At 37.0% G+C, this 25,779-nt stretch overlaps 1 protein-coding gene across 1 annotated transcript in view; it reads left to right on the top strand.

Annotated features, from left to right (window-relative positions):
• Nucleotides 1-25,779, top strand: part of LOC129003431 (hemocytin) — an 87,688-nt gene that overhangs the window by 9,829 nt on the left and 52,080 nt on the right. Inside the window, exons 6-30 of the mRNA XM_054431724.1 lie at nucleotides 417-544; nucleotides 1,636-1,795; nucleotides 2,341-2,468; nucleotides 2,648-2,743; nucleotides 3,450-3,641; nucleotides 4,189-4,429; nucleotides 6,264-6,415; nucleotides 6,932-7,074; nucleotides 7,495-7,645; nucleotides 10,346-10,461; nucleotides 10,970-11,135; nucleotides 12,619-12,687; nucleotides 13,376-13,538; nucleotides 14,143-14,338; nucleotides 15,846-16,035; nucleotides 16,776-16,864; nucleotides 17,262-17,478; nucleotides 17,687-17,857; nucleotides 18,641-18,890; nucleotides 19,794-19,947; nucleotides 20,574-20,752; nucleotides 21,771-21,882; nucleotides 22,556-22,624; nucleotides 23,459-23,589; nucleotides 25,283-25,403. Of these exons, the coding sequence (XP_054287699.1) occupies nucleotides 417-544; nucleotides 1,636-1,795; nucleotides 2,341-2,468; nucleotides 2,648-2,743; nucleotides 3,450-3,641; nucleotides 4,189-4,429; nucleotides 6,264-6,415; nucleotides 6,932-7,074; nucleotides 7,495-7,645; nucleotides 10,346-10,461; nucleotides 10,970-11,135; nucleotides 12,619-12,687; nucleotides 13,376-13,538; nucleotides 14,143-14,338; nucleotides 15,846-16,035; nucleotides 16,776-16,864; nucleotides 17,262-17,478; nucleotides 17,687-17,857; nucleotides 18,641-18,890; nucleotides 19,794-19,947; nucleotides 20,574-20,752; nucleotides 21,771-21,882; nucleotides 22,556-22,624; nucleotides 23,459-23,589; nucleotides 25,283-25,403 (3,784 nt within the window). The remainder of the gene's footprint in view (nucleotides 1-416; nucleotides 545-1,635; nucleotides 1,796-2,340; nucleotides 2,469-2,647; nucleotides 2,744-3,449; nucleotides 3,642-4,188; nucleotides 4,430-6,263; nucleotides 6,416-6,931; nucleotides 7,075-7,494; nucleotides 7,646-10,345; nucleotides 10,462-10,969; nucleotides 11,136-12,618; nucleotides 12,688-13,375; nucleotides 13,539-14,142; nucleotides 14,339-15,845; nucleotides 16,036-16,775; nucleotides 16,865-17,261; nucleotides 17,479-17,686; nucleotides 17,858-18,640; nucleotides 18,891-19,793; nucleotides 19,948-20,573; nucleotides 20,753-21,770; nucleotides 21,883-22,555; nucleotides 22,625-23,458; nucleotides 23,590-25,282; nucleotides 25,404-25,779) is intronic.

The raw sequence follows: 25,779 nt of genomic DNA, 5'->3' as shown, positions 1-25,779 counted from the left end.
GGCTTGGACATAGTTATAGACGTTAAAAATGGTTGTAGAAAGTCATCAAAGTGCTTAAAAAAAAACAAAATTTCTGGAGGAAAGTTCCAGGACAACCTTCCTTCCTTTAGGGGTGTCCCCCTTTAAAAAGGTCCTGAAACCACCACTGGTCAAAACAAATCTGAAATAACAAACAGTGGATTGACAGTGACGACAACCTATTTTTAGATTAGATTATTTTTAGAGATTTTTAGATTATTTTTAGATTTGTGTTGCATTAATCTTTTTTAAACAAATAAATATATGAACTGAGTTAAGACTAATATCAACTTAAAGAGAAAAATGTTTCCACGAGCTTTTGGGTTATTATAATTCTATATTTTAAACATATTTTTGTAATTTGACAAAATTATCTTTACATCAACTGATTGTTACAGCGGATGTCAGGCTACTTGCAAACGAGGCTACACATTCCCCAGTGGCGAGACACAGATCTACTTTGTCTGTGACAACGGCAAATGGAGAGTAAAAGGCTCAACAGACGACACGATACCTCAGTGCAAACGTAAGACAACTCAATAGACATACTTAAACATTCTTGCCACCAAGACTGATGATCCGAATAAATGTTAGGTTTTTAAGATATTTTGTGAGGATAGCAGGCTTACTTGAATGGGAAAGAGTCCAAACTGGCACAAGAAACAACAAAACTTTACAATATATATACACAAAATTAGAATATTTCACTGTCACTGACAGCATTTTGAACTAAGGAAGAAATGGGTTTCTTTAGGCCATATTGGACCTAAAGAAAACTCTCTCTTCCTTAGTTGAAAATGCTGTCAGTGAAAGTGAATTATTATAATTTTGTGTGTATATAGTGTAAAGTTTTTTGTATCCTGTGCGAGTTTGGACTCTTTCCCATTCAAGTAAGCCTGCTATCCTCCCAAAATATCCTAAAAACATAGGCCCTTGTGCTCTATGTTACTTCCTTAACCTCGAACAAATGATAGGTTAGAAACCTTGGTCCGTCTTTAGATTGTATATTATTCCAAGGATTATCGGTTTGGGTCATAAAACTCTTTGTCAAATTTTATGTCTATAAACACACATGGAAACATAACGTTAACATTTACAAACTGAAAAAACATTTTAATAAACACTAGGCCGTCCACACTTAAATCACAAAACAATCTGACACGACGCAAGTAACGAGTGCAGCCTCACGAATTCAAACACATTTCACTAAATAACACACTTTGGTACGTTTCCTGCAGCAGCAAACCTAATTACTTACTACCTAAGTACTACAGTGACCTATGTACATCATTGAAATAGAACAAATAGAATAAATATAGACTGTCAAAGGAAGGTTCCGGCACCCATCGCTAGGAGTGCCGTGTAGTTACAGCGCACAACGCTGCAGGCGACGAGCGCAGGAGCAGTATGCGACCAGCAGACGCTGCAGCAGTGTGCGCCGTAACTACACGGCAAACCTAGCGGTGGACGCCAGAACTTATGCTAACCGCAGCACAGCTGACGGGTCTATATTTACTCTATTTGACTATGGTGATATTGTCCAAAGAATGCCCAGCATTCTCCAAAACAAATGCTATTTCTTAGCCAATAACTGCAACCAACTCTTCACTGTTGTAGCCACTTGTATTCCGCCGTGCCAACATGGAGGAACGTGTGTCTCACCTAACACTTGTGATTGTCCCGAGTCATTCTCCGGTCCGTATTGTCAGTACGAACACAAGCGATGCCTCGGCTTCCCTCCCATCCCCAACAACGCCAGACAAGTCTGCAACTCCGAGTGAGTAGATAATGTTTAACGAACCAAAGAGCAATGATAGTGGTACTGGTAAATCATTAATGTAAATTAATTTTATTCATCCTTCATTCAAACTGATGGGCATAATCAGGCTAGCAAACCTTTTTTGCTAGTTTTTTTTTTGTTGCAATTTTGGATCTGATTGATCAGAACAAAATGAGACTCTGGTATATATTTCTTACATGTATTTATTATAATTGTAGAGTTTAAAGCTTGTAGCGTGTTCGATACGTCTGGACATTAACAGAGAAGGAGAGAAGTAAGGTACGGAGGAAATGTTCAATGGTATACTTAAGTGGTGTCTAGGGCAAAGTCCTCACCCTCATGTATTACAACACGGCGGAGGAATATGTTACTCAAACTTAATACTTAATTTAAGGTAGCAGGTACAGTCCCCAATTTTATTGACACCTTGAGGAAAGAACCCAAACCAAAATTCAACCTGAGAAATTTATTTAGAACCATCAAGATACAAAATATTTAACCGAGGGTTAAAATGTTACAAACTGTTGCTTCTTCTGCTACAGGAGCTGTACTGTGACATGTCTAGACAAGCATCAGTTTCCAGATGGATCAGGCATTGCCAATGTGTTCTGCAAAGAAGGTACTTGGACGCCCGGCCGGCCCGACTGGTTGTCTATACCTGACTGCAAACGTGAGTAATCAGCTGTAGCATTGTTACAATTAATTACTGTTCCTATTAGGAAGTAGTGTAAAATATTTATTTCCAATTTTCTCCTCTGCTCTTTCTAGCATTTTGAAAGCTCATCACTACCATTACATTCATAATATTGTGTTGTATTTCGTTTTACAATATTACTCTGTTGTTTTCAGCTGTATGCATCCCAGAGTGTCAAAATGGAGGCAGCTGCCTAGCATTCAACATGTGCAATTGTCCCCAGCAGTTCAGAGGGCCTTACTGCCAGTACTGTAAGTATCGTTGGAAATTGTGGTGGTTAATTTATGTCATAAAATAATATAATTCATTAATAGTGCCAACACTGATTTTTGACAAATTATTGATTAAGAAAATAGTCTAAGTTTTATACTTTGGTTTAACAATAAAATACTATAAACCATAATACTCTACTAACACAATCCTGAAATAATCAATTAATTCTAAAAATTCTCTTAAAATATTTTTGGAATCCATGTTTTAACCGTAATTACTTTTTGTTGTGGCTTGAAAAATGTATATACATTTGTCCATGTGCATTCACATAAACCATTGGGCATCTACAGGTAAAAAGAAGAGCTCTTAGGATTACTTTAAAGCTGGGGAAACAGGAGGGAAAATATACAACCCTTTAGTTATTGTTTTAAAGTCAACCTATTCAAGTAATTGAAAGTTAAAATTTGCACCAAATAGAAAAAGAAACTTATCCAACAAAATTTGGTAAATCATTGAAAGATCATATCAATGGCAAATTCAACCATTTATTATGAAGAATTCTCCCTAGAGTACTTTAATAATTTAGATAAGATGCTATGCCAACTACCTAATATACAACTACATAGACAAATTGTGTTATGTCTCTAGTTTCCATTATTAATTCTTAATTCAATTATATAATTTCCTCTCAATGATCAATTTACATTTACCGTAGATGTGGATGTAATAAAACAATGTTTCCAGCTGTGGATGCTTGTGACTTCCGCAAGCTCAACTTTAACGGCAACTACAACTGCTCGGAGAGCGGAGGCATGTACTCGTGCAGTCTCAGTTGTCCGGGAGGGATGGACTTTGACACTCCCCCCTCCCCTCAGTACTCTTGTCTCTACAGTGAAGGCGTCTTCAGTCCAGCCTCGGTGCCTCAGTGTGTCTTCAGTGAGTCACTGATTAGTTGGTTTGAACCTTTAGTTTTTCACAGAATTACAGAATCGAAAAATTTGAAGAGTGTTTACACGACCCTAAATAACACTACAAATTTAATTACAAGTGCGCTTTGCAAAACTCCTTGATTAAGCCACGTAACACTTAATGTTAAATTAACCTCTATAACTTATATATATTATATCTTATGTATATATTATAACCTCAGAGAGAATATCAGCTGATCGTTTTTCCCTCTCTCTAATTAGAGCTTGGGTAACAACTATTTTTTATATATCAGCTGTTATCGAAAATAGCTACTTTCGGTATAAAGTGTTGAAAATATAATTTTAGGCTGTAGCACACTCTGTTTTTCTTAATTAAAAATAGGCGAGAGCTGGTCCATAAAGATTGGGTTTCTACTTCATTATCCAAAGGACAATGTTATAAGATGGCATGGGCAGAAATGCCTTGTAATCATGCACATTTATTCTTATTGTGTCAAGTCTATTATTCAATTGACTTTAAATATTTTTGAAAATTGTTTTCATAATTTTTTTAGGTGGTGAGCAAGAAAGCTCCAACCTAGAGCTGTTGTTTGCTCATGGCAAGGGACACATGATCAGTGAGATGGATATCAAGACCAAACACCGAGGTCGCAAGTTCAAGACCTCGGACCTCTCAGTTGGCTACTCTGACCTGGTCAAACATCTGTTTGTGTTGGAGACTAAACCACCCACTCCTGGCACTTGTTTCTCCTGGGCTGGTTATCACTATAAAACCTTTGATGGCAGAGTCATTAGGTATGTGCTTACAAGACAATAGACAATAGACTTTATTTACAGGTTCATTGAGAACTGTACAGCGTCATAGGATATTTACTGGTGGTTTGTTGGTTACGAAAATAGATAATATTTTTTGAGGTTCTGTTTGGGTGAATTTTTTTTAGCGTTAAAAGGGTTTAGTAGTCTGCATGTTTGTTTTTGAATGTGGTTGAATTATATTTGCTTGGTGTTCTGGAAGAAGGTTGAAGTATGCAGCTCCTTTATAGGAAAGTTTTCTTTCTGCAAGTGATAGCTTATGGATTTGAAGGGTAAAATCTTATGCATATCTGGCGTTGTGATTGTGTAGGTCCCTATGTTTAGTTTGTTGGGTGGCAATTCCTTGAAAAATGGTTTGAATAGCAAAAATAGTTTCAACAAAAGATTACAGTAATCCATAGAACAACGGGTTTATGTTAAAAACTTGTCAATGTTTTTCAGTGTTTATAACAAAAATTTGTTTTTCATAAAAAGTTGTCAACTTACAGCATTTGGAGCCGTGTTTACGAGGTGCTAACAGCTGTACTCTTTAGATGAGTTTTTATCTTTGGTTAGAACTTAACAAATTCCACCTTCAGTGTTTCATTTAATTGGCTCCCAAATCTCTCATAGTGTTTTCATTTGTCTTAACCCTTTCAGTGCTAGGCCAATAATTCATATTTTGTAAGACTTTTTTGTTTGCCTTTTAATTCCATTACCCGTTGTTGAATTTTAACTGTCATGTTGTCACTATTTCATTAATTAGGCTAATTTTGAATATAAACACAATAAGAAAATATATAAGAAAGATAAATCCCGGTATTTGTAGTAAACATCAAATAAAACTTAGTTTTTGTTGTAATTTTCCTGGTTTTCCTATAAATTTTTATGTTCTGATAGCATTATTTGAAACCGAAATCTCACAAAATCAAAAGACATATAGTTTACAATGTAATATTGAATTTAACCCTGATTTAGTTGGACGAGGTTATTGTAATATAGCAATTTTAGGGAAACTAATGTTTTGCAGCAAAGTCACAGGAACACATTTACTACTACTAATTATATTATATAACTAAAAGATTGCATCTAAATAGTCCGTGACTAGCTGGTGCTGCTTCCTAGTAACGCATTGAACAACTATCTGCAGCGCCATCTGTTCGCAATCGGTGGCGACAGCTTAAATACCGGGTTTTGACTCCCCAGTCTTCAAGCACAGATAGCCGAGAAGGCTAGGGCGTGTGTCACTTGGCCAGTGGCATTCGTCTGCTCGGGTTTGAATCCCGTCCTGTGTGGCAAATAATTGGTGACCTGTGTGTTTGTAGCGATATACTACAACCACTGGGGCATAGTGAGGTGTTCATAATCCTTGGTTTAGACATACACCTCGAAATCATCGGATTGGGCGAATCTTTTAGCTAAGTGGTTGGTAGTGTATCCTATGAACATGCAGGTCACCAATGGCCGTTTTGCTACTTTTTGTTAAAATAACCTTCCTCTCTATATCCCTTAGACCTGTTAAACACATATTAAACATTTTAAACTATATCCCTTAGAGTTTTTTTAAAACAACGATATATCGTTTCATAGCACTGAAAGGGTTAAATCAGCTGATTAAAAGTACAGTAATATAATTACCCATAAAATCTCACAATATTAATCCTACTTCCCTGAATTAAGTCATATAAGGCACTACAACATGGTATTGGCAAGAGAAAGAGATTGGCTCATTTATTTATTTTCTACCTAATCATTAACATCACGTTAAACTATACAGTCAATAGAATTAAATACTACTAACGACTCCTGGATAAGTAATGCTTGGTATCTGCCACAGCTTCAAGAGTGGTTGCACTTACACATTGGCCAGTGATGTGGTGGACAACACCTTCCAGATACAAACCACGGCCCACAACTGCTCAGCTACGTCTTGTACCCTCGGCATCAACGTGTACGTCAACGACAAGAACTACCAGCTCGCACTTGACGGTAATGTTGGAGAATCGAGTAGAGATGTTACAGTATAAATTGGAGTTTGAATGTTTGACTGAGAAAAGAGGGTGGAAACCTGTTTTATCTTACATTGGGCCATAGAGGCCTATGCGTATTTATTTAGCAAAGCAAGGGATGAAGTTTACTGTAGTAGTGGATACTAGGGATGTGAATCCAAGACATTGGGTTCAAAGGCTGTGGCATTACCGACTGAGCCACCGACTCACAAAACTATGTTAAACAATTCTCAAACTACCCTTTAATTTATTTTGAAAAAATCTCTAACATTTATATTTCATTTAAATTGCTAGAAATGTGGTAAGAAAAACATTTTCAAGTGTGGTTTAGCTTTCGGATTACTAAGCTAGTTCCATAGACCGAAGGTTAGTACAAAAGAAGGTAACTTAAAAATTAATATTCCTAAGCTTTTGCTACTAGGAAAGTAAGTAAAAATGTGTGTAGACTATTCATTTGACTACCTTAATAATTACTAACCGCTATTTGTGGGTTCAGAAGGAGGACTGCCAACAGTGAGGTACAACTCGCGTCAGTGGCCGGCTCCTAGTCAGTTGGCAGACCTGAGGACCGAGATTGTTGGTTACTCTGTTGTGGCAACACTGCCGAATCTTGGTGTGTCACTGCGTTGGAATTTACAGGTTTGTCACTTGATTTTTGTTTAGAGTTTCTCTTTTCTCAACATAAAGCATACATTCTCTATACAGTTCAATTTTGAATTTAAATATTGTTTAAACCAACCAAAATCCTTTTTTACTTAACAAAGATTTTCTTTTACTAAAAAAACCTTTTTCGTTCTCAAATAGAGCTGACAACCCTGCTTGCTCTTATGTACCACGTTTGCAATGATAAACTATGGAGGCAAAATGATAAATAGTGAACATTAAGACAGTCTACTTGACAACCAAAGGGAAATGATTACATAATCCTTGCAAAATAATCTGACAATCACCAGCTCTTCTCATAAACAAAAAAAAAAATATGTCCAAATAGTTTTTCTAGGTGACTTATTTTGAAAATTTTAAAAGTGATTAAAATTAAATTTGAACATGTGTGCGCAGGACATGGTGGAGGTGAAAGTTTCGGAAGCTCTCTGGAATCGAACCGGTGGTCTTTGTGGACGGATGGACGGACACGCAACCAACGACCTTGAGACTGTGGAGGACAGTGTGATGGCCTACGCGAATAAGTGGCAATCAGACTCTACTTCTGGTTAGTATCTTTGAAATATCATGGTCTACGGATTTAATACAACTTGGCAGCTGTCACAAAATGTTATCACCTATTGCTTCACTACACTGACTGGTTTTTTTATACCTTTTACATACGACCGTTTCCGTTTTTGAAGTAGCCTTTTCAATTCAGTTTTTAGAATTAAAAATATTCACTTTAGCATGGTTTATTTATTTTACAACATTGTTTTTTTACTTTACGCCACTAGTAACGGACCAAGTGAGAGGATAGTTCAAGGAATGAAAGAAAAGAAGTAAAATTGTAATGCTTCGAACTCAACTTAATAGCTGTTAAGATTAATTTAATTGTTAATGAGTGGTGCATTGGTTGGTACAATGAGTCGTTGCATCACTATTAGTGGCAATGAGAGGTTATAAAAATAAACATAACAGAAGTTATGAGTAGTGATTGTTTTGTTAGTAATTAAAAAACGGTCGTAGGTATTGTAGTGTACGCAACTCGTGTAAATAGTCTTTACGCGAAGGAAGTATAAATTACTGGAGGAACTTTTACAAAATTTACTGTTTAGTTTAATATACCTGATATATTTGATAACTCACAAGAATTTTGTAGACAGTTATTTTGTCCCTAGGTTCAAGAGGCATCGTCATCTTCTACAGCAGCGAGTTTAAAACATGGCAAACATATAGTTCTTGTCTTGGAAAAAAATTTTAACACATTTTACACACAACCTTAGATGAAATATGATCCGTAGATGATGAGTTTTCACTTACATAAGCAAATTCTGATCACGAGTTTCTCAACATGAAGATTTAACGAGAGGAAAAATTCAAAGAATCCTCTTGTGGATGACTTAGTTCAGTTAATTTGTTTCAAGAATCAAAAACACATTATCTCACTTTTACTACGGAAAATCCTTTTCACTCTTGTAGTCCACGTCCAAGTAGTTGGAGACATAGTCACATTTCCTTCCGTAGCTCAGTATCTCGTTGTTGAAATGTTTCAACAGTTTGTCACAAAGCGGTGAGGCTGAATCACATTGTTTGGCCATCACTGCTACCCAGAGCTCTCCAGAGTTGACAGGGCAATCCCAGTCCCTGCCTTGATAAACATTCCCATCACCGTCAATATAAAAGTTGTAACAGGCCGATTCCTTGGCAAAGTCCTTGTAAGCCTTGATTAATTTACCACAACCAGGCTTTTTGTCACAGTTTTGATTTTTCCCCTGAAGAGTTTGAATTTTAACCTTCTCGATCGTAGACAAATTGTCACAATTGTACTTAGGATTGGGATGTGGGATGTACCAATCTTTTTTAGCGTAATCCAATTTCGTACATGTAACGTTGGATGGGTCAGATGAGCTGGATTTTGGAGATGTAGTTGCGGTTATCCAATCTGGGTCGATTGATGTGATTTGTGTGGTTGTGATGGTGTTAACACTGGTAGGTGTATTACTGATGTTTTCTCTAGCTACCAACACAGTCACCAGAAGCAACGTTAACACTGTGGAAACTATAATCTTATGCTTAGAAGGTTTCATATATCCACTATAACATTTTATCTTTGTATTTTTTCCTGCGAGAATCAGGTTGTTGTTGAACGCTGGTAGACCGGGACCTTTAATAACATAAAGTGGTTTGTCCAATGTGCTTCTTCTTTCCTCTGAAAACACTTCATCGTACACAACAACCGATTTGTTAGACTTCCCGATTGTTTCGTAAATGTTTTGTTCTTCTTCACCATAAATATAATAAAGGGATGACGGGTTTGAGACTATATCTGAATCCATGTTGAACTGTGCAACTAACTCGTAATGGATTATCCTGGTTTTGACTGAACCTGGAGATAAGATTACAACTGTTATCAGCTCTAACAAATTACAGTACATGATAGATAAATGGTATGTAGATTATACTTACTACTACACCATATCATACCAACAATGTATTTGGATCGATGCAATGTTTGTTACTACTTAACAATTGGGAAAATTGGGAATAAATATAGGGAAGGACAGAATGATTGGTTTAATTTTTCAGCATTAATTTACCTGGGTGACTAAGTGGTTGTTAGAAGGTTGCTGTTTAGGTCCTGTAGTTTTTTAAGGTTTGAAATTGAACCCAGTTTTTCTTAATCTTGGCTTTTAAATAGTCTTGATTAAAGAAACAGCTGATCTTAGTCAGTAACAAAGCTACACATCGCATTCTACACCCTTCTTGTATTCATTTTCAGCTTAAAATTTACACCAAGGTGTGTGTCGTTAAGAGTCCTTGGAGGCTAGCTGCCATCTTGGATTATTTCAAACAGCTGTTAAGGGGTTAATTATCATCCAAAAACATTTTTTCAAATACCAAAGTGATTGACTGATTGTAATTTAAATATCTAGTGAATTGTAAAATCAGAAACTTTCTTTGTAGTTTTGTATATTTTACATATAATAAGGGAGTCCAGTGGAGGCTAACGACCATCTTAGATTTGCCCGCCATAAGAGCATTGTTAATTTTGTTAATTTCAAACAGCCACTGAAGAGTTATTTACCATCTCAAAATATTTTTTTCAAATACCAAAATGATTGTAAATTAAATTTAGTGCACCAACCACACTGGCGGGTAATTGGCGGGATTTGAACCTGGAACCTTTTGGACCAAAAACCAGCTCGCTCCTAAAAGTTGAAAGGGTTAATAAATGCAAGTAAACAAGTGAATGTGAATGTTACAGAAAGATGCACAATTCCAGTGGAGGAAGACGCGTGTTTAGATTCAGCTTCTCAACAGAGCGCTCATCAGTTCTGCAACAGGCTTATGGTGGACAAACGCTTCGACGCTTGCAGAAAGGTGAACCTTGCTCAGTTGTATATTATTTATTTTATTTATTCATCATTAGCATATGCCAAACATAGTTTTATATGGTTAAAGGTTCAAAAGTACCTATATAACCCAGCTTGAAGGTTCGGCAAGTAGGATATACAAAAAGGACAGACAATCAACTAATCAAGAGATCAATTAAATTAATGAATTATAGTTATTGTTTGAGAAAGCCAAAGTTCCTGCAAATTACCGAGTCAAAACTCAAAAACGTTGGCAGTGACTTGTTTATCCCATTGCCTCAACAATGCAGCTCAGTTGTAAAACAGACTAATATCAGTGTTTAGTTTTTATAATGTTATAATTTTTAGTTGCCATGAAGTAAAGACTGTAGACAAAATACATGTGCAATTTGTGTACAAATTGGGTTTAAACTCAATAAAATTGACTCATGAGGATATTCTTGTGCGTCAAAATTTTTCTCTTGTTTGAAAAAATACCACTCTGCTCACGTTACGAGTACCTACTGATGTTGCAGATTTTGCCCACCAGACAGTACTACGAAGCCTGCCGCTGGGACTTTTGCAGCTGTAAAGATACAGAGCAGCAAACTTGTGGCTGCAGATCCATCAGCATGTTCGTACGTGATTGTCTGCAGAAAGGGGAGAAGTCAGTGGTCAATTGGAGGGACGAGGATAACTGTCGTAAGTAAACAGATATACAAATACTCTTTTTAAACACACTTGGTTTTTTTCAAAATTATTCTTTCATGATTTTGATGGAATTAGTTAACCCTATGAACTTGGATAGGATTCTCTTAATTTCTGACAGATGTTAGAATGATTAGAAGGAGTTTCAACAAGTGATGCTTTATTTGCAATTTTAAAATCTCTAAGGAAGCCTCAAATTCCTTACTTACATGGTGATTGGGTTTGGAGAGAAAGGGCTAATTGCCTGAGAATAGGTGTGAGAAAGGATAGGATAAGCAGGCTTACATGGTGATTGGTGATGGAGGAATTGTGACTTAGACAAAAAATAAATTTAATTACCGTACAGGGATATTGAGCTGTGTCCTTTAAAATCGGGGAAATCAAGTTGATTCACTTACTAAAGTCGGTGACGATTAAAGTGTCCAATTGAAATAAATCACCATTTACCATCTTATGTATATTACTGTCTTGTAGGGTACAGTTCTTTTGTAAATGAATATTTTAGGGATTATTTGGCATATTTTTATTGAAATTTCCCTAAAATATAAATAATAAAGAGGTTATCTTTCTTTCACAAAACTTTGTTAATTACAATTGACAAAATTTATTAGTTATCATTATTAATATCATTATCATTATCCTCAATTGAGATAGGGACACCACCTAGGTGCGTATTTCAACCCAAATATGAGTGAAAGATGAGTGTATAATGTTGTGGAATGATCTGTGTAACTTTGTTACTGACTAAGATCAGCTGTTTCATTAGTCAGGATCATTTATTAAAAGCCCAATGATAAAGGACAGCTGGGTCCAGTTTCAAACCATCAAAAAGCTACTCACTTTTCTCAGGATCGAACCAGTGACCTTTTGATTACCAGGCGAGGACTATATTTACTGAGATATATAGTTACCATGAGACATTCCAGATATCACATTATTGATGGGCACTTTTGTTGTTAACACATTTGTTATTGTCAATATACTTGAATCACTGAACCCAACCTTACTGTGAGAATTATAAACAGATAATCGGTTAATAACTTTTTCATAATTTTGGTAGATACTTTTGTTATGAGTTATGAAATAACATTTATCCTTAAAATATTAGTAATGTACTGTGGTACGGGAGTTAGGGGTAGGTGTTCCTGTAAATAACTAATAGAAGTTACATTTTAACTGCTCAGAGGGCCGCAAAGGGTACGTGGTGTTTACCGGACTAGGACATGGTGTATGCTGATGTGAGGAGACGGAATTTAGGCTGCGTCGGAAAAAGTGTGTGACGTCATGGTAATAGCCATGAGCTCCTTTATTTGGAACATCACCTGATTTCACATATTGCCAACATGAACATAGCTTATGGTAACATTATGGTACAAGTATCAAACTGGTAACATTATGGTACACATTATAAAATATGGTACAAGTAGAAGTGTACCTACATGTTCAACATGCATTCATCTCAAGTATTTCTTTACAGCTGTCAAATGCCATGGTGGAAGAGTGTATCAGGCTTGTGGTCCGACAGCTGTTGCTACCTGTATCACTGGTGAGCTTACTGTCTAGGTCAAATTATTATCCATTCAATAATTTTTATTACAATCATAGAGGCAATGAATATAAAAAGTAGTAACAAATCAAGTAAGAGACAAAGTAATTAACCAGTCAAAAACTATAGTAAAACTCCAATTATCCAAACTAAAATAATACAGATCAGTAATTATCCAGATCACTTGAATTACGAAAAATAAAATAAAATAAAGTTGGTCACAAAAATATAGTTCATTGTTGTTTGTTGCAGTTTGCATAGGCGGATTGTATCTTTCATGCAGTGAGTCTAATACAGTGTTGTATTGATCAGTGATGAGTCATCTGCTTAGTGCCACTGTCTTTTGAAATTTCTAATAATGTTTTCTTGAAAAATCCAACTACCCAGATTGTAGATGGGATCCGGTTCAAAGTGATCTGGATGTTTGAAGTTCTACTGTACTTTCAATTATTTTATTTTTGGTTTTGTAACAAATTGTCCGGTACAGAAAGCAACATTCTTTTGTTTATTTTGAGGACAAAAATCCCTCCTGCAACATACATAATAATCTGGAGGTAATTCAAAGCTGAACTTGCAACTCAATCTTTTGGTTTGTGATAATTATGACTGGCCATAAAATTGTTTATAGTGATAGTTATTGAAAACAACTCAATGTCAAGTAATTTAAATGTCGCCAATCTATCCTCAGAAGAGTCTGCGCTGGTGAGTGAGGCGTGTGAGGAAGGATGTTTCTGTCCACAAGGCATGAGGCTACACGAGGGGAGGTGTATCCCGCGGGAACAGTGTCCCTGTTACCTCCGGGGCAAACCCTTCCCTTCCGGACACAAGGTCGCTAAGGGCTGCAACACATGGTAATCATCTGTCCAGGAGATAAGTTATATAGATGACCACTATGTTGTAGTCAGCAACTCTCAAAGTGCTGATTGAAGTTTAGGTGAGTCAGTGGCTCAGTTGGTAGCGTCACGGACTTCGGGCTCAAGGCAGCAATGTCATGGGTTCGGATCCTGGTAACTGCCACAAACATTTTGTCAGTACAGTTCACCCTTGCACTGTACCGGCTCACCCCTTGCTCTGCTAGATATGTTCCACGTAGGCAAATTGTATAACAATCACAAATTCCATAGGCAAATTGTCTATGTGGACAGGCAAATGCAAAGTTAAAAGTGGCCGCCAAGAGTAACCTCTCAGCTGACACTAGCGCATTCTGTTACTGGCACACAGAACTATGTTCTTTTTTAATAAAAACTGGTGACAGTTGGCCCATATAGATAGAATTTCTACTTTGGTATCCAAAAATCAATGGCTGTAAGATCTCTTATGTCACATAAGCTATCTCAATATCAAAAAACTAAGGGAGAAAATAGAACTTCAGACTGTACACTCTTAGAGTGACTCGTTCAAGTACGGTGTGTTTATTTATAAACTAGGCTATAGCTGGTATTGTTATTGTCGCAGTGAGTGCGTCGGAGGTCAGTGGTCATGTACGGAGGTGGAGTGTCAGGCGAGGTGTGCTGCCATAGGAGATCCTCACTACGTCACGTTCGACGGCCGCAGGTACAACTTCATGGGCACGTGTTCCTACACACTGTTACAGACCAGCAACTACACTGTGGCCGCTGAGAACATCGCTTGTGATGGAAGCATCTCGGAGGTAAGTGTTATCTGGTGAAAATTACAGAGGAGCTGATCTAGTAGAGCGCGGGACCTCGGTCCCAAGGTCTGGCGTTCAAATCCCACCTTTCACGTATGGATTTTATCTAAGTGATGATGCCACAACTACTAGTTCTAGCCTGAAGTAACAATATACAGGGTGACAAAAAAGTCTGGAAACGGCTTGATATCTTTTTAACTAAATCCGTTAGAAAATTCAAACTTTTCACATCAACTTACATGTATAAAAACTACTTTTTCCAAGCATTTTCATGTTTTTACCTCCAGCAGGGGACGACCCATGAGGAGTAGGTACATAATCTTTAATGTAAGCATATGCACATCATTTTAAAGGTCTGGTCAAGTGGAGTTCATTGCCGGAAACCGCATCTCAAAAGGTTCATTCGTTACAAAATGGCGGCATTTCAAAGTTCTTGTGGAATATACCTTTACAGGCCTTAATATTGGTAAATACTCGTATTAAACATTATCTTGAGAGCTGAAACTGTATTTTAAAGTCAACTAGCTCATAGACTAAAGTTATTCAATCAAACAAATTTAACCGGGTTTCAGATTTCCCGGCTAATTTTGACTATGAGTATTTACCATTACTAAGGCCTGTGCAGGTATATTCCGCAAGAACTTTGAAATGCCGCCATTTTGTAGTGGATGAACCTTTTTTGACGCGGTTTCCGGCAATGAACTCCACTTGACCAGACCTTTAAAATTATGTGCATATCAACCTGCGCTTACATTAAAGATTATGTACTTACTCCTCATGGGCCGTCCCCTGGTGAAGGTACAAAAATGGTAATGCTTGAAAAAAGTAGTTTTCATACATATAAGTTGATGTGAAAGGTCTGAATTTTCTAACGAATTTAGTTAAAAAGATATCAAGCCGTTTCCAGACTTTTTTGTCACCCTGTATAATCCTGAACTAGAGCCTGTTGAAAAAAAACTAGTTACAATCACCAAGTCCCTTTTTATCCTAGGAGCCTAGGCTCTAGGATGGAACTGTTTTATACATTTCTTCAGGTAGGTCTTCAGAGGGTTGTGGTATTATCACTTAGATAAAATCCATTGTTCCGAGGCAAGATTTGAACATGGATGGTTGGTAACCAAAGTCCTGCATTCTATTACTAGACCAGCTTGCATGTATTAAATTTATTTTGTGTGTACCAGCCCGCAAATAAAGTAGAATCACAAATTAAATAGGTTTACGTACCTTTAGGTCGTCAATCCTATTGTAATTTCGGGCTATAGGATTGACGACGTAAACCTATTTAATTTGTCATAAATCAATCCTGGAGGCAATGCAGATTAAAAGAGAGTCATACCAAAATTAGCTGCACCTTGGCCTAACAGTTAACACAGTATTCATACAGAAAAATTTAATTTTTAACAGAAACCATCCAAAGTTCATAGAGCGTCTGTTTTGATAGTCCACAAGAGCTGTTTGAAACTTGCAACACAACTTGAGTTATGTATAAATTTGCGTTGTTTTTCAGAGTATGGGTTTCTCAATAGCTGCAGGATCATCGCCCTCGTGTACCAAGGCTGTAACTATCTCTCTGGGAGAACAGGTGATCAAGTTGAAGCAGAACAAAGAAGTGACCGTCAACAATGAGGATGTTGAGAGTCTCCCAGTCAGTGTCGGAGGAGCTTACATCAGGATTGCATCATCTTTGTTCTTACAAGGTACCAATCGGATCATTAGTTTGATTCTGTGAAGAGCCAGTAGCTTTTAGATGGTACACATTTTATAAAAGTTACTGGGAAGAAAGAGCCATGTGACCTTAACTTTGCCTGTACAGATAAATAGTTTTTAGTTTAGTTTTATTACAATCGACCCAGCTGTCTTTAATTAATTATTTTTGATATAAAAAGTGGTCATGGCCACAGAAACAGCTGATTACAGTTAGTAACTAATTTTAATTTACATTTTACTCCGTGCTACTCTTACCTTGAATTAATATTCAGCTTAAAGAGTTCAAAAGTTTGCCGCTGGCTTAAAAGATTGATTCCACCTCCGCGAAGCTTCGGGTTCGGATCCTGGTGCCTGTCACTAAATTTGACCAGTACAGTTCAACCATGTTCTGTATCGGCTCACCCCAGGTTTGCCACCTTTGGTTAGGGAAAAATCAAGTTGGGCCCCCTTCCCTAGGATAAACACACAAAAAATTTAACATGGACAAAAGGGTCCGAAGTCTGGACTGTCAAATAGAATCAGGACACATGGCAGCCCTAGCTCACCCCTTAATTGTTTTGCTGGATACTTATGTGGACGTGCTTAAGGTTAAAAGAGCGTTTTGTATGTAAATGTTCTAAATTTTATAACAGTAACTTATATCAACTAGTTTTTCTAGTATTTTGAAAAATTACCTAAATATAGTAACCCAGCAAAACTAGTTTTATTTAACCAAATGTTCTTGTTTCAGTGGAGCTGTCTGATGGTTTAGAAGTGTGGTGGGATGGGCAAACTAGGGTTTACATCACCGCTCCGCCCTCACTCAAGGGGAAAACCAAGGTAGCAACAGCAACAATTAGATCTGAAATATTAAAACATGTGTTTTGTGGTTATTAGAAAACAAATTTAGTTTCTTATAAAAAAACAACCTGTAGCTATTAAAATTGTTGAATTGCTTGATTAAAATTGTCAGTCAATGTAGGATAACAAAAAAAAATCACTTAACAAAATTGAAAAAAACTGTTGAAAACAGGAAAACAGTTGAAAGTACATATATAACAATGAACACATGAAGCATATAATATTCAGAAATACTCGCTCATTCTGCAGTTTTAGAGTTTTTGTTATAGTTGTAGGCTGTCAATTTGTTATCAAGTGTCTTCCTATATTCTCTCCTCTTGAGAGAGAACACAGAAATTCTTGTCCTTTTTGTAATTATTCACTCTCTGATTTACAGGGCCTTTGTGGAACTTTCAATGGGAACCAGAAAGATGACTTTTTGACGCCCGAAGGCGACGTGGAGCAAGACGCTGTTGCTTTTGCCAACAAATGGAAAACTCGAGAGGTTTGTGACAACAGCGAGGTCAGTGTCTCACATCCGTGTGACAAACATGTCGGGCGCCGTAAACTGGCCGAGAGTCACTGCGCAAACATCACCAGCAGTTTGTTTGCAGGTTAGTTTGTGCTGTGTAATACATTATTCTTCGAGAAAAGTGGTAAAATTTGTCCTACTGTGGCTCATTGAACTACTGAATGCTATTTTTTAATAAAGAATTGGCTAAAGCTGGTCCATATGTCTGGGGAATGCCCGGATATCTGTAATTCAGTGTGTGTACACACTTACCAATGTAATGAAGTGAAGTTGCTGTGTGATGTGTCTAGACTGCCACTATCTGGTGGATCCTGCGCCGTTCTACGAGGACTGTCTGTTTGACGTCTGCTCTTGCAGCGGACCTACACCCCAGTGTCTGTGCCCCGTCATGTCAGCCTACGCCAAGGAGTGCGGCTTCCAAGGGGCGACGATCGACTGGAGGGACAAAGTCAAAGAATGTGGTATGTTTTCTAGAAGACTCAGATTTTATGGATAAAACCAGCTTTATAGCTAGCTGTACACAGCAAAATAAGATTCAAGTTGTTATGATTGTTATGGAGAATTTTGAAATTTCACTACTATACACTTATTTACCTACTTACTCCCAAGGCCATGCATGTCCTAAGAGATATTTTGCTGCACCTACAAAGCCCCTCCATCTCCCTCAATCTTCTGCATCTGTCCCTTCTATTCGCTCTACATCTCTATTCATTCTACTCATTTAAGGAGTTTTACAACATGTAATTATAATTATAATTATAGTAATTAATTTTTCCTGTTTGATTTAGTTTATTTTATATAACCGACTATTTCTTAATTACTAATAATCAGTAATAAGCTGTTTTGACACCATTCTGTATTTATATATATATTTCATGTATATATTCTGTAAATCTTAAATAAAGCTTTTCTAATTCTGATTCTAAATACTCACAAACTACATCCGGATCCTTATACAACCCTCTTGTCCATCTAATCCATCTACTTGGTGTTGGCCACTAGACACCATCGACTAAGTGCTAGACTCTATAATATTACCATTAAATGCTTCCTCTGTGCCTTACTTCTCTGTACATGTCCAAGTCCCCCAGCAGACTAAATATTGTGTTATTATGTTTCCCTTTTGCATTATGGCCTACCTGGGCTTTTTCTATAATAAGAGGCTGCTATCCATTCGGATATTCTAAAAATAATCATTGAGAGTGTTTAATAACAGCATAAAGAAATAATTTAAAACATGGCAGGTATCCAGTGTCCGAGTGGTCAGCAGTACAAGGTATGTGGCAGCACTTGTGAAAGGTCATGTGGAGACCTGGACAGGCCTTGTCCCCACCATTGGAGCTGTGTGGAAGGCTGCTACTGCCCCGCCGGCCTCACTCTCGGCCCTGCTGGGGACTGTGTGCCTGTATCTACATGCGCCTGTGTACATCACGGTATGGAGTATCCCCCCGCTCACAAGGAAATACGACCTGGCACTAAGGGACTGCAGTTCTGGTTAGTAATGTTTGATTTATAATTCAGAGTTGTCCATTTTTTTTTTACTTATTACACCACAAAATTTAGCTGGCGCAAAATTGATAAGTGCTGGGATGTTTCTGTGTGAAAAGCTTCCCTTGCGTGTTTGTTAAAGTAGCCAAGGCTCCACAATGGACAATTGGGATATGGGTAAGATTTGGATTAAGATTTAAGTTATAGGTAACAATCGGTCAATTCATAATCATATTTCTTTCCCAGCAATGGCCTTCTTTGGTGACTGTGTCATTTTAAAAGTATGATAGTTATGTATAGCTACCTTTTAGTCTCATGGTATGTAAGGTTGCTAGAGATATGTTTTCGTAAACATCTACAATAAAGGACATGAAAAGGGATTTAACTGTTGAACTAATTTCATTCAATGAGACTGCAAAAAACGTAGTTTTAAAGAGGCCTACTGCTCACTATATAGAGAAAATACGGTACTTGCCCTGAACATGTGATCTATCAATAAGGGTTCAAAGATGTTAGAGATAGGGAGATGTTGTTGGAGTTAGAGATTGTGGAAGGGGTGGAATAATGATACTCTGAGTAAAAAAAGTTTAAAAAAACTAAAACATTCTGGAAATGGAAAGATATTGTTTCTAGAGGCTTCAATAAAAAGTTGTTATCATCCTCGACCATGCTATCTGATTGAGTTTATTAATTATCTTCATTCTGTGACAGCAACGCTTGTCAACAAGGGTAATTTTAGTTGAATATAGCAGGGTGAGTGTAGAATTGGATGAGATGATCTGTGCAGCTTTGTTACTAAGACCAGCTGTTTCAACTAGAATGGTTTAGTCCAACAATCAAAGTTATTTTTATAGCACAGACTGTTCCAACACTCACAATCTATTAAACAAAATCATTTACATTTTTTAGTGAGTGCAAAAACGGCAAGTGGCAGTGTTCGACTGCGTCTGCAGAACAGATCCGAGACTATCCGAACCAGTCGCTGGAGCTGAGGACTTCCTGCAGCGCCACGAGACATCAGGAGTTTACACACTGTGAGCCTCCGGAGCCTGTCACATGCAAGGTAAAGAGGTGGTCAGCGGAAGATTGTGCTGTATGTAGCATCAGCCAGTCTCCTTCAGCTTTAATTTTGTATCGGCCAGGCTTTTGGTTCAGTATTTGCTCACAAAAACAACTTTCTACAATAATTTACAGAGACACGTTATTGTTTAACTGTCTAGAAATGTTTCTAAGTAAATTTTTCACTTCCACGCAACTGACTACATGGTGCCAAACACCCTAGTGCCCACCAGATGTAGTGCTCTATTCCCTCTATTTTCCCCTCTTAGGCACATTTTCTGTTGCTTCACATTGCTACTGTTTTAAATTATATCAGTAAACTACACTTAAGATATAAATCACTTCTTTACGTTTTTTTATCGTAGGAGGCTAGGCTCTACCTTGGAATAATTTTTCACGTTATTTCAGGCTAGACCTAGTGGCTGTGAAATTACCCCTTAGATAAAATCCATTGGTGATCTGGTGGGATTTGAACCTAGGACCTTAGAAACCGAAGTCCTGCGCTCTGCCACTTAAGCTCGCTCCCCATCATATTAATCCAATCCCTAAAATATTTGTCCATAAATATATTTTACCTCTATTGAAGCCTCTGTTCACATTCGGTCCCTTGTATCGTCCCTGATGTTGCAGAACATGCACGCACCACCGCAGTCTACCCCGGCTATCTGCAGGTCTGGCTGTGTGTGTCGTAGAGGCTACGTTCTGGACTCTCTTACCAAGCAGTGTGTCAGACCAGCGCAGTGTCCGTGTCATCACGGAGGACAGAGCTACTCGGACGGTACCAAGATACAAGAGGACTGTAACACCTGGTAAATAATATAGCTACAAACGTTTTTAGCTTAATAATTCGCTGAACTATACAAATACTTTTTTTGTGTGTGAGTTTATTTGGTACAGGGTGTTTTTTCTTTTTGTTTTGCAGCCCAAATTACAACTGTTGAGACAATGCTAAACAACAAAACAAGCTCATGTGTTGGTAATTGGTATACCTGTTTTCTTCACTTCTTTGCTGATGAGCTGAAATGCATCTATGAGGTTTAGTGTTATTGGGAATTTATTGTAAATAAGATTAAACATGGTGTTTTGCTAGCTCAAATCTTTGGCTTACAACTACACATACAACTAGACTTTCCATCCCTATGTTAAAGTTGTAGTCAGTTTTTCAAAATCAAATTCCTCGTAGTTGATGTTAGTCACCAACAGATTGCGCTGATCTAAATTACTAATTTCTGTCGAACACACAATGTTTTTACCAAGCCAAACTGATGGAACGGCTTATTACGAGCTATAGCAACTGTTATGACCCACCAACTATGTCAGCAACAAAAAATAAGTTCGGAAATTGAATTTTAGACAATAGCACATTCTGTGACTGGCTCACACAACTAAATTCTTTTTCAGTAAAAAATTTGCGACAGCTCCCATATAGATGGGATGTCTACCTCTGTATCCAATAGTCAATGCTCAAATGCAGTATGTTATCACAGAAAACATACTACTATAACCCAGAATGCCAACCGCATGGTAAAAAGCATTAAGTGTTTTGAGAGAGCTTTGCCTGTCAATTCATAGGCAGCGCCACCAGCGTTGCCATGCACTCAGCATAGCACTCTGTATTTATGATTGTATCATATTTGTATTATTGTATTTACCAATCCTGCATGTCAAGACGTATCTTCTGGCATAATGTGATTGTCTTTTGTTAATTTTTTGCTAAAAGATATTGTTTACCAAATTCTTTAAGGTATTAAGCATAGGGTAATAGGAAATTCAGTAATAAATTATTTACCATCACATTCTAATAACGTCAACACTTGTGATCCGTAGCACGTGCGAGGGTGGTCAGTGGATCTGTAGCCAGCGTCAGTGTCCCGGGGTGTGTCGAGCCTGGGGCGATTCACACTTCCGCACGTTCGATGACCGCATATTTGACTTCCAGGTAGACCTAACCGTTACCTCATTGTAGTCATATTTTAAATTAATAGCTATGTTACTCTAGCAGAGTAGCTGGGTGGGCATAGCGCTCTACCAATATAAAGATTGCTGACTCAATCCTGAAAGAATTGAAACTTTTTGATGGTTCGAAACTGATTCTGATTCTGATTCTAATTCAAGACAACTCACTCCATTCATCCTTTACTCTTATAATCTAAATTATGACCACTATCACATCTCAATAGGAAATTTGATAATAGTCTCTACCTTTACGATTCAAACTAGATGACAATAGAGAACATAGATCAGTGGTGTTTCCATGAGGGGCTACAGGGGCTAAAGCTCCCCCCCCCCCATTGAATCTTGGAAAAATAAAATTTTAAATACATTTAGCTCTAAAACATAATGAAGGTTTTGGATACGGTTTTAGACGTTCAAAATTGCGTTAGAAATCCACCTAACTGCTTTAAAAAAACCAAATTTTTCTGGGGAGAACCCTGGACCCCCCTGTAAACCCAAAGGGCTCTTGACAAGGTCTTATAAGGTCCTAGAACCACAACTGATTTTGACTTAGTGTTGAAATGAGTAATTTGTGGAATTTTCGCTTGTAAAGATATTGACACTGTTTTGTGTGTTTTGTGAAATGTGAGGGATTTATATTTTGTTTGTGCTTGTAGGGAGCCTGTGACTACATGTTGGCGAAGGGATCTCTTTCTGACAGTGACTCGTTCAATGTTGCTTTGGAGGTGAGTATAAGTCTAAAATAGTGATTGTTTATATAAAGTTTTGCGGTTTTATTTTAACTTGTAAAATTGTGTCTCAAAATATTATTTTTTATTGTCATTACTCTGCAAGTAACACTTCACTATAACTTAATTCACTAACTTAATACCATGGCAAAAATATGGTTCGAATTCCACTATAAACTGTAGGTCCCTTAGTTGCCATTAGCTGTATGGGCTATTAATTAACAGCTGTGTCTAAGGAATGTGTCGGCCATAGTCACTAAAAAAACTTAACAATTGTGCTACTCATCCTACACTCATCTCCATTCATACTTGACTTAAATATCTACTTTTTATGGTTGCCATTTTAATGAAAAGTATTAAAGTATTAAAATATTAATTGGAAATAATCAAATCAATATTGTAATCTCTGTGTCAGGGCCAAAATATTGTTTACCAAATAAATTGATGTTTATTGTATACCTTATTAAAAGTGGCTAGATGAGCTACTACGATGAGTACACAACAGGTATTGTTTACAATTTCCATATTTACAATGTATGATGCTCAATTTTGACCGAGTTAAATTTTTCAAGTGAACTTTGTCTTTAGAACTTACAATTTGAAAAGAGTGTTGAGTTAACTTCTTAGCTAAGTTTTTACTGGTATCAACAAATCACTTTTGTCTGAGTTGTCAATCACTTTACATTTTAAAATACAACCTCATAAGCATTTCCGCTTTTGGAAACGTGATTTTCTACAGGAAACCATATAGTTTTTAGTTTTTTGATTTCCAAGATTAATTACTTACTGTGCTGTGGCGGTTTTTAAACTTTTCAATTCAAACACCAACAGATTGTTCCGTGTGGCTCGTCAGGAGTGAGTTGTTCCAAATCAGTCACTCTCTCAGTCGGCTCGGGAGACAAACATGAAACCGTTACCTTCAAGGCTGGCAAAAGTGTACCATCTGTTATAGGACTTAACAGGTTAGTTTATTTGTGTTGCAAAATATGTATGTTGTATTGTTCAAGTTAGTCACCATGAGACGTAGGAATTGGCTAACTCTGGAACTGGCTAACCGTCTAATGTAGTGGATAGCGCACCAGGCTGATGATTCGGAGGTAACCGGTTCGAAACCCACTGGAGTCATTAACTTTTTGACTCGAATTTTTTTCATTATCAGCAAGTTTGGTTGGTTTGGTTAGGTTATGATAATTTAATTTTATAATTAAAAATTATATAATTGATTTTCAGACATTTATAATTTTATTTTACGAAAAGAACAATTTTAGTTATTAGTAAGTTAAACCTTCATTCAAAGTTTTCATTATCAGCAAGTTTGGTTAGTTTGGTTAGGTTATGACAGTTAAATTAATTTAAATTTAACCTACAAATGACACGTTTTGACAGCTACAGTGATAGAGCTAACAATTACTTTTTATTGCAGTTGTTTATTTAATAAACTACCTTCTCATATTCGCAATGAATCTTCTGCCAAAGCATTTAAAAGAAAACTTGTTAACTATCTAAAGAGCCATATGTTTTATTCAGTAGAGGATTTCATTTTATATAGTAATAGTGGTTTGTAAAATGGTTCATGTGGAGAGTTTGTTTTCTCATTATGTTTAAGTTACATTAATTTAGTTTTTAACATTTTTGTATCATATTTTTGACATGTCATCTACCATTGAGGAAACTCCTCTGTATATGGTGTAATTTGTGACAATTTACATGAATAAATGAATGAATAAATGAATAAATTTCCCACGAACAGATCGGCTATGCACGGTATGATGCGTTCTGCACGGCGCGGTGGTAGGCGGTGGCGGTCTGACGGTAAGGTCTCGTGGTGCGCTAGGCTTCTGATTGGGAGTTAGCGAGTTCCGCCGAGGGGCCGAGTCAGCAAGTTCTGTCCTATTACGGAATCGCTAACTCGGCTCTAGAGCAGGCAGGTTAGCGGGTTCCGGAGTTAGCCAATTCCGAGACTGAACGAGTTAGCGAGTTCCGCTCATCGACCAAATTTGAAGATAGGACATTTAAAATGGGGTTAGCAAGTTCCAGAGTTAGCCAATTCCGCATACCCGTCACCATACGTGTATCGTCATTGTCTGCAGTGAAAATAAAAGCTGTAGCTCAGCCGTAAAGAATATTGACTAAAAATGGTTTAGAACGTTGATTTGTAATGGCTCTGTAAGTATAAAAAGGGGCCCCTCAGTTCTGTCAATTTTTAGTATAAGTTACATAATTTACTCAAAAATAGTAAATGATATATCAGTTTAAGCTTTTTGAGACCTTTGTTATACGACTACCACTATGTGTTTCAGGTTGAAATTATCTACAAATCCTATTCAGGGATAGGTTAGGTTGGAACTGAGACATAACCTAAAACTTTAAGTCAAAAGGTTATATAAAAACAGTATGTAGATTGAATGAAGTTTTACCCTAGCAATGTCTCATGCTCCATATTTCATTTAAGGAAAATCTCATGCTAAGACTATTCTTTGGTAGTATTATCTTTAATGCACTGTAACTGGAATTGTGTATTGTTACATACAATTTATGTTCTAGTAATTTATCGGGGAAAAATCCACTTTTTATTTTATGAAACTGTCATTCATCACATTATTATAAGAATGTTTCAGACCATATTTTATATTACTGATCTGTTTGGGTTTTCAGGATCACAGTGAGACAAGCAGGTTTGTTTGTTTTTGCCGAGGTGGCAGACCTGGGAATAGTTCTACAATGGGATAAAGGAACAAGAGTCATTCTGAAAGCAGATCCCAAATGGGAAGGAAGGGTAATTTAATTTTACTCGAGAGCATTTATTGACATTATTTTTGTTGAGTTTAAATTTCTTAAAAAGTTCTGCCATGCAATTACTGATGCACTGCAATTTTCACAAAGTAACTGTTTACATGATGCATTAAGATCCAATTTATTTATAAGCTTCTTGAATTTGATGGATTTCAAAAAGATTGTATTCTAAGAGTGTGTGTTACCTACAACGTAATTAGTTGACGAAAAGTTTAATAAAAAGCCTGTATAACACACAACAGTTTTTTCCCCTAATGTTTTGACAAGTGAACAGATGTACACTTGCAGATGTGTCCTTTCTCTAACATGCATGATGCATGCAATGTTTTCTGGACAGAAATTTTATTTTCTATTTTGTG

This window comes from Macrosteles quadrilineatus, unplaced genomic scaffold (genome assembly GCF_028750875.1).
Source record: "Macrosteles quadrilineatus isolate MER2022 unplaced genomic scaffold, UCM_ALF_1.0 Scaffold_9__3_contigs__length_116548681, whole genome shotgun sequence".
Lineage (NCBI taxonomy): Eukaryota > Metazoa > Arthropoda > Insecta > Hemiptera > Cicadellidae > Macrosteles > Macrosteles quadrilineatus.
Note: the sequence above shows the minus strand (reverse complement) of the source record. Positions and strands in the feature narration are given on the sequence as shown.